Source organism: Gavia stellata, chromosome 5 (assembly GCF_030936135.1).
Source record: "Gavia stellata isolate bGavSte3 chromosome 5, bGavSte3.hap2, whole genome shotgun sequence".
Classification (NCBI taxonomy): Eukaryota; Metazoa; Chordata; class Aves; order Gaviiformes; family Gaviidae; genus Gavia; species Gavia stellata.
In genome coordinates, this window is record NC_082598.1 from 46,538,026 (window position 1) to 46,546,972 (window position 8,947).

The 8,947-nt window shown below is 43.7% G+C and overlaps 1 protein-coding gene across 3 annotated transcripts in view; it reads right to left on the minus strand.

The window, feature by feature from the left end:
• RAPGEF2 (Rap guanine nucleotide exchange factor 2) overlaps positions 1-8,554 on the minus strand; it is a 197,807-nt gene extending 189,253 nt beyond the window's left edge. For all 3 annotated transcript variants that reach the window (XM_059818073.1, XM_059818074.1, XM_059818072.1), the window contains exon 1: positions 8,486-8,554. In XM_059818073.1, the coding sequence (XP_059674056.1) occupies positions 8,486-8,554 (69 nt within the window). The remainder of the gene's footprint in view (positions 1-8,485) is intronic.
• Between the last annotated feature and the right edge of the window lie 393 nt (positions 8,555-8,947).

Consider the following 8,947-nt stretch of genomic DNA (forward strand, 5'->3'; position numbering starts at 1 on the left):
CATTGCTGTATTTTAATGGGGAAAAACTTTAGAGCTAAAGACTTATTACAAAAGTTTCCTTTGATGTTAGTCCCCAGAACAAAAAAAAATGGAAGACTTCTCTCTCAAGAATCATCCTGCACATATGCCTCATAAGTAAAAAAAAAAATTCTCATTTTAGGAAATGCATCAAAAATAAATAATCTTGTAATATTCCATCCAGTTTAATTTTTTTTATACTTCAAGATAGTGTTTGAAAATGGAGCACCATATACTCTCTGGGGGAGGTTAAGCTGTTTCAAAGGTTCCTACACACAACCATAAGCATTTACTCTCAATCTTGTAGCACAAGTCTTCACACCTTCAGCTGCACCAACACTGACATTTGGAGCCATAATCTAAACCAGATTGAGTCACTTAGGTTTTAGAAAGAAAAAACCCTCACACACCACCTCTCAAAAATAAGTCACTTCTGTTTGGCTAACAACATTGTATTGCTTATCCCATTTATATTGTAGCCTCACAAACAGTTATATCATCACAAATGAGGCAGCAGAGAACATCAGGATGGGAAACAAAGCTCTTAAACAAGCTTTGATCCTAGAAAAATACAATGTACCACAAAAAATTTAGCCTTTGGTTTCAGCAAGTCAAATCTCAAGCACAAGCTGCTTCCAACTGTATTGGTGGTACAGCCTTGTTTTCCCATCAACTGCTTACAAACCATATTTGCGTAACATCCCACCTCACCCAGCCAAGTTTTGGTTTATTTTTTGCTTAACAGGACAAGAAGTCTGAATGACTAATTTCAAATGGAAAAGACTGTACCAATATTTTTTCCCCCAACTACAGAAAAAGTGAAATAAAGATGGGAGACAAGAGTATCCTAAGCACACAGAACTGCAAAAAAAAAAACCACCTCAAAAATTTTAAAGCATCATCCCACGGGGAACAGGATCCATCTTCCCCTTTGGAAACCAGAAATAATTATGAAATAAATGTTTTTATTTATTAAACCAAGTTTATTTTAACAAGACATACAAAAAGGAAGCAAACAGAAACAGCCTGGTAAAGACAGTGAACAACAGGAATGCTCGACCAATGTGTCTTCCATGAAACTTAATACCCTTTCCCAGGTAATTTACACTCACACCAGATGCATTTTCATTGTGTTGCTTGTGTTTACCAAAACACATACAAACAAGAGAAAAATGGGGAATCTTGCTATCCACAGAAATATTAATACAAGAAAATTACTTCAATTTTTATCAGTGCTGAGAAGTAAACTCACACTTTTTTTTTCCCCTAAGAACATTTAAATATTTTAACCTTATCTTATTCCTCCAGTGTTTTGATCAGGTAATGATATACATGCTGGTCATTATTGCTGGCCAGAATTCTTTAGAACTGCTGAAAATCAACTATTAAATCACTTTTATCCAGGTCAGACGAGACAGAGGTACACAAAGAAATACATCTACAGATATACGGGCATAACACAGAGATAGCCAGGGAGAACAAACAGCTATTTTTAACTCCAAAACAAAGCTCTAAGAAAAGCACTGCAGTAGGGCTCCTCTCTCTCCCTTTTCAAGAAAAGCGGTCAACTTCACCAACTTCAGAAAAAGGGAAGCAGAGCACCACTTCCATTTCGAGACTTATTCAAATACATCCCTTCACACAAAATATATCCAGCAAATTAAATCTGCAACACTGGCTGCGGCAAACAAGGCGCACAGGCTCAGCTGCCCTTCAACAAAGCATCTTTGTAGAGCTATCTTTCTGCCAGCGCTCCTTTTGAATTCCCAAACAATACCTCGCAAAAATTAGATCTCCTACTGTGGGAAAGTTCCCAAAACACAAGCCAAAATATATTTTCTCATGAGGATACAAAAAACCCTCAATGAGGAAGTCAAAGTTCTTACAATGAGTGTTCAGTACACATATGGTTATTCCTGAAACACGCTAACAGATTAAGTAGCAGCATTCTGATTTAGGGAAAAAAAAGCTATCAAAATCAGATCAGTAATTCATCGGAATGAGTTAGTAGCTACTACTCAATAATTCACATAAGCATGCAGACTTCTAAAGACTTCTAAGCATACAGATTTTTAAAAATAATGGCATTCAAGAAGCAATAACTGTTTTCACAAAACTTAGCTAACTTCTATTGTAATAAGTATAAAATAAATGAAGCATCTTCAGAGATTACATTTAAATCTTCTTTTTTCCAGGTACAAAGTGTTTTCCATGAATAACCTCATAACCCACGGAACACTGTGTCTTCCTACTACGGAAAAACATGATTTGGGGAAAATGCTTGTGTGCCATTTATTTTTGCTGATCTAGACTTTTACACCCAAGACAAGAACGAGCTATCAGTCTTTTTTGTCTCAGAAGTTCAACGGAGGATTTTGGTCATTACTAGCTTTAGCAGAAGGGCAAGCCGAGCCACGGCAATCAGCATTGCCTTGCCATGACCCTCCTCTACCGTAGCCCCTCCAGCAGCACTGCAGGCTACCCCCAGCTCACCCGAGGGGTGAGTGAGGACGGGTGGGACAGTGCTGTCCGGTTGGTCGACACCACCGAGGGTACAGACACACGCTCTTATGTCTGAACAGCACGTCAAGAGGCAAGTAAACGAAAAAAGCTCGGGCTGAGTAGAAGATCCCTGGGCTTCAGGCCCAGCACTACTCTCCCAGGCAAGATTGCCACGGCAAGGCACGGCAGTGTCGTTACGCTCCCAGCTTTTAAGTGCAGCAGAGTATGCCCACAAGGCTGTCAAAAACACGCTTGCAGCTCACTGGAACATACCCAGCCTGAACCCAGTGCAAACACTTCTGCAGCCACAGCAGGGCAGAAATCAAAAGCAAACTCTACCCAACAGAAAATTAATCAAGTAGGAAATTACACAGAGCTTATCGGTGCTACAGCTAAATCCTCGCTTTTTAAGTTACCTAGTTTCAAATTGGCTCGGATATGTACTGCTAATCGAGCTGCAATCTTCTGATGTCATGAGAAAGCAGACAAGTGTTTAGGACAAGGCTTCAAATCGGCTATTTCTAGTCTAAAGGTGAAGGCTTCCTGATCACACTGAGGTCCTTGCAAGGGCTGGCAAAACTCACAGTACTACAGGATACAGAAATTTACAAATGCAGAAAGTACCAGCCCTATGACAGGGACGAACTACTGCAAAAGAAATGAAAAATTCAATGTTCTCCCCATTCTCAAACCTCTTAGCAGCGAAGATATGAATGGCTATGGGAAAAATGCACCCTCCATCAGGAAGACTGGGAAATAAACATTTTCTTTCAAAACAAACAGGATACTGAGAAGTCTGCTGCAGTACATGTCCTCAGCTTTGGGAAGGACATGAAAACTGATGGTGGAAGTTCAGAATCAGACAATCCAGGGCTGCTTTGACAGACTGAGATTAGAGAGGATGCAAGAAAACTTGAGCTATACAAGGGGTTTTAGTTATCAGCCACAAAAAGACATATTCAACCAATTAAGTTTGTAGGGCATAAAGTTATTGTGCATAGTAATACTAGCTCGAGAGAAAAAAAAGTATACTTACTTCAAAAATACATTCTCTAATATTATTTCTGTACTAAACAAATACATTAGTTGCTTTGTCAGGTAAAGGTCTCACTTTTTCCAAATAGTTACTGTGTTTTTTTGTCCTCCCAGTGAAGTGCTGAAACACAGCAAGAAAAACCTCTGTGGCCAAAGGTCTATTTATACACATCTATTATAACTTCTCCTGTTTTATCTGTATCCTTCTCCCCCACTTACAGCCCAAGAGACACCAAAAGACATCACCTAACTTATAGTTCATCAGACACATGCTGGGGATGTTAACTATTTTGAACAAGTTTCCAAAACCCTGCAGCATCTGGAAGGCTTTTTTTGCCCAGACCGACTGCCCTTACAGCTGACTTAATGATGGCAACTTTACTTCAAGGCAACTGCCAAGCAAGAGGAAAGTGCATGGACCAAGAACTTGCAACAGCCTTTCTTCGTTAAGCTGAATTACTAACCCTGCTCACAACGCTAACACAAAATGTAACAGGCTCATGCCCACACTTCAGAATTAGTTACTGCAGACAGCAGAAAGCCTGAACACCACCATGGGAAGTGCAGTTAGGAATCTCATTTTCTTGGCCAAACTGGCTTCTGCCAAAAAAACAACGCCAAATCTTTCAAACTAAAGCTACTCCTGAATAACCACATTACAAAGCCCTGAGATGCATGATGGCAAGACCACTATAATGATGTAATACAACCAAATATCAGGTATCAGCTGTCACAGCCCTACTCCTTTCATGGCCACCGAGAACCGGCAGGAGAATTTAGCAACAGAACCAGTTCTCAGCCTTATACTGCTGTTAGCAGCGTGATAACAGGGGTCATCTTCCTCTTTAAATACTAGCATCAAAAAGATGGTAACATGGTAGCATGTTGACAGTAAAAAAGCCTGAAACCAAAACTCAAGCTCCGAAATAATTGTTTTCCAAATGGAAGAAATCCCAAATAAGCTCTTTTGAAAATGGTAATTTGAGTCTTCTTGTGTATTTGATATACATACACACAATAAGCCTGAATTTAAAGACGAAGTATAATCCTTTATGCTAGACTCACACGTAAAATCCTTATTTTCTACCATCCCATGAAACTAGACCCCTCGTATTTGTTTACTAAGAGATCACTACAGCAAGAAGGAAATGTTCATTTCTGGCTTATCTGAAGATTGTGCACAATCATGCTATCAGTGGTCACGAGTATAAAAATAACACAACTGGGGAACAAGCTGGAAGTTTATTTGGAAAAAGCATAGGTACATCCTATAATTAAACCATTGTTCCTCTCAAGTGCTCGAGAAGGGAGTATCTGCTCAGCAGTAGCATCCTGTTTAGATGTCTTCTGACATTTAATGACGCACTAGTATCAAACTAAGGCCTACTGCACAGTTCTTCCCTCTCTCCTTAAGACGTGATCTGATGCTGTTCCTTCTCTGCTATTCATTACTACTGCACTGAATTGCCTCAATGTACCACACCGGCAGTTTCCAGACGGAAATCTTAGGCACCTAGCATATATAAGGCATACAGTAAAAAAAAAATTTCTTCCTGCAGACGTCACTACATGGCATGAAAACAGTGAACTAGTATGCGGAGTTTCTGAGGTAACTAGTTATTCGCATACCATGCCATGCAAATGAGTTGTTAGGATAACGAAAGAGATTAGGGCTCCGTTTCTCTTGTTTGAAAACAAAAGCAGCCCTATTTTTTCAGATTAAGCTACACCACTATAAAACTGCACGCTTTCTAAGATGGCCTATGATGCCAGTAAGAATTTGTTTTGAAAAGACTTAAAGCTATAACAGTTCATATAAGATGACGTTTGGAGGAAAAAAAAATAGATCTCTGTTACTCAGAGCTTAAGGGCATAAAACCATTTGTAATTTATGAACATTTAGAAGTTAGATTCCCCAAAGTAGTTAAATTAACTTCCTAGTTCACGTCTTCAAAGAGAAAATGAATAGTTTAATAAAGCAATTAAAGAGGAGAGCTCTGTTACACAACAGGCATATTAAAGTACAGGCCATGTACATATTCTTTTTTTTATTTTTGAGATCCTTTAGTCAATGGAGTGTTGAGTTTAATTCACAAAATTCAGAGAAACTGTGTAAGCAAGGATACACCAGAGATACGAAGCTAAGAATTTTCCAAAGCAATTGCAGAATACACTTTTTACCTCAAAAAAAAAAATCAATCCAATCCAAAATTTCTGAGAGACTGTTGCACTACAAAAGTTCATGCCAAGTGAAGTTTGCTTTCTCAGACAACGTGTATCAGATCTAGCAGTTCTCAAAGCTGTACATACAAATACAAGCTGGCTATCCTACTGTCACTGCTCTCCTCTGAGCCTGCAGTGAAGTCATTTTGCCAAATTTGCACCATGACAATCCAGGGCGAACAGTAATGTCAAATGCATATTTACCTCCTCGTGATTTGGGAGAAGCTGAGCCCCAATGAGTTTGTTAACACAAGTAAGCAGCAAATATGCTACTAACATATTTCTCTTGTTATTTCCTGTACTGACATTAATACGATAAATACATTTTCTCCTTCCAAACCTCTCTTAGCTTTAAAGATACCTCGTGACTTCAAAAGCCAAAATTAAGTAACTACCTTTACAAGATAGTGTAGGAAGGAAAAGAAAATACAAGAAAAAGAGACAATACAAAGTTACTTTAGGGGATGAAGAAAAAACAAGGTCTTTGTGTCTTTCTACAGAAATAATTTTTTTTATTTTACTTAATGACTGAAAGATGATACGCATAAACATATTTCTTTCAAATTCCAATATGGTTATAAAACTGAATTTCCAGAGCAGAGAACTAACATTAGAAAACTCTTCAACGCACGCAATTCAACATCAGGCGTTCATAAAATGCCACCCGAGTTTTCTGCTGCAAGCCCTGTTCTCCCCAGCAGCAACAGGAGGGCATGCCTGATCACCGGTTTCAAGTATTTCCAGTGCTAACAACACATGATGTTTCCCACAAATTTGGTCTTATTTGTGGATAATTTTGGCCAGTGTGAGCTTCGTGGATTTAAGGGTGGGTTTCTTTTCCTGTGGCGATTGCCACAGCAGGCTTCCAGTCTGCTGATTCGGGAAGTTTTACAGCATTAACACAGCCCTGGTGTTCCTGATTTAGCTCTCTGCATCATGCCCTTCACACCAGCTTTATCCCTGCATTCGGGCTGATTCTTCACTGCGTCATTTCGTACTTTCTGCCCCCCCTTTTTTTTTTTTTTTGTTACCCCACTAGAAAGCAGGGCCCACCAGCAAAGTCAGGAGAAAGTTTAACAGTTCACACGGCACAGATCAGGTCACAGGGGAAGCATCGTCCCCCAAACCCAGCCTGGTGGCCCCACTACCTGACCAACTGGTTTCTGAGCATCTGCCGGTGTCACTCCTCCTGAACAACTGACCATCCTTCGATAACCATCTCCCGAGGCTGGACACTGCTGGCAGGCTCCCCCGCCCGGAATTTACGCCTTTACCAACACGAGGGACCTCGCTATGGAGTTTGCGGCGAGTGTCCTCCCCAGGAGAGAGCACTCGGCCTCCTTCAGCTTTCACAACACACTGAAGGGCTGGGTCCAGCACTGAAGGCAAACAGACATTTGTAAAAGGTCAAACAAGGACAGAGAAACAACTTTAGCACCACAAAAACACATTCCAGAAGCAGGGTTTGGGGGTTTTTTCAAAAAAAAAAAAAAAGGAAAAAAAGATTTGCAAAAAAGACGCACTTAAAACGAAGCCTATGCAGTCAGTATATTTTTCCATGGGAGTTTTTATTTTCTCACACGTATTCCATGAGCATAAGGATAAAAATAACATTACCACAATGACGTATCTACAGTAGGAGGAATGACTTATGGGTGCCGACCGAAAGTCAAGGTTTCCTCTTTGCCCCCAATTTGAAAACGTCACCAGCCAATCAGCCGCCTGCCAAAATAATCAGTAATACCATCTCTTCCCCAAAACCCCAACACAGGGACTGCTCAGAGAGCAGGGCAAGCCTTTAGAAAACAGGACAGATGGCATTACAACTCCAAGCAAAGTAACTCCTTGTATCATTAGCTATTGAACCACGGCTTGATGCGGGGATCAGTGTAAAGCTTATTAGTCTTTAGACAGTTGGCAGCAACAGCCGCTGCAGCAACCATTCGGGAGCAGAAGGAACCCATTCAGTTTAGTTGTTTTTCAGGTCATGTTAAGTCAAAATGTTTCTATACACACTCCAGTCCCCAATTTAACCTTTCTTAGCCTCTCCAAGTACAATTATGCCTACAAACAGCTCCAACTCGCATACTCCTCAAACAAAGAGGGCTCCAGGAGCCCGGCACAGGTATCTTAAAAATTCCTGCCCGGTGCCATTGTGTAAGGATTTCACCCTACTTTGGAGAGCGAGGACTTGCCAAGAATACCACTGACCTCAGCCCCAACATTATGAAACAGCGCTGCCAGCTCCAGCCAGCTATGTGAAAGTAGGGATTGAATTCAAACCCAGAGCCACAGCGAACTGCGGGAAAATAACAGAACAAAACAAAACAACCCCAAAAATTACACCCTGAGTGCCTTTTTCCTTTTACCGGAAGCAACCTTCCAAATAAGCTCAGCTGGCCTTTCTCCCCCTCCTTCCCCCCACCCCAAAATTCGGGAGCAGGAGGAAAGTTGTCCGCGCTAGTGCCTTTCTTCCCTTCCCGTGAGCTTGCCGCCCGGGAATTCAGCGCTGGGGGGCTTGGGGGTGGGGGTGAAACCCGCGCGGGAGCCGCGCCGCTCCCCCGGGAGCGGGGCCGTGAGGCTCCCGGGCTCCCCCCCGGCCGGGGGTGCGCGGGGCGGGCGCGCTGGCGGAGGCCGCCCGCCGAGCGCGGAGGGCAGCGGGGCGGGTGGGGGGGTGCCGCGGGGTCCGGGGGAAGGGGCCGCCTACCTGGGGGCTCCTCTCCGCCGGGTTCTTCATCACCGCCTGGCGGAAGCTGTTATCCACGTAGGACGCCATCGCGCCCCTCCTGCCTCCCGCCGCCGCCTGCCCGGGCTCCGCCGCCGCCGCCGCCCGGGGAGGGGATGGGGGAGGGCCGGCCGCGGCCTGGCGCTGCGGGCTGCGCGGCCGGAGCGCTGGGCGAGGAGATGGGAGGCGGCGCGGCGCGGAGGCACCGCGGGCTCAGCAGCGCCGCCGCCCGGAGCAGGAGGCGGCGGCGGCCGAGCCCCGCCGGTAGCGGCGGCGACAACGGCTCGGCGCTCCCTCGCTAACCGGCTCTACGCCTCCCGCCGGCCCGCTCCGCCGCATCCCCCCGGGGACCGTCGCCGCCTATCTCCTCTTCTTCCTCCTCCACCTCCTCCTCCCATCCGGGTTGACGGGGGGCTCCGCGCCCGCCCCGGCGACGGGGAAGTT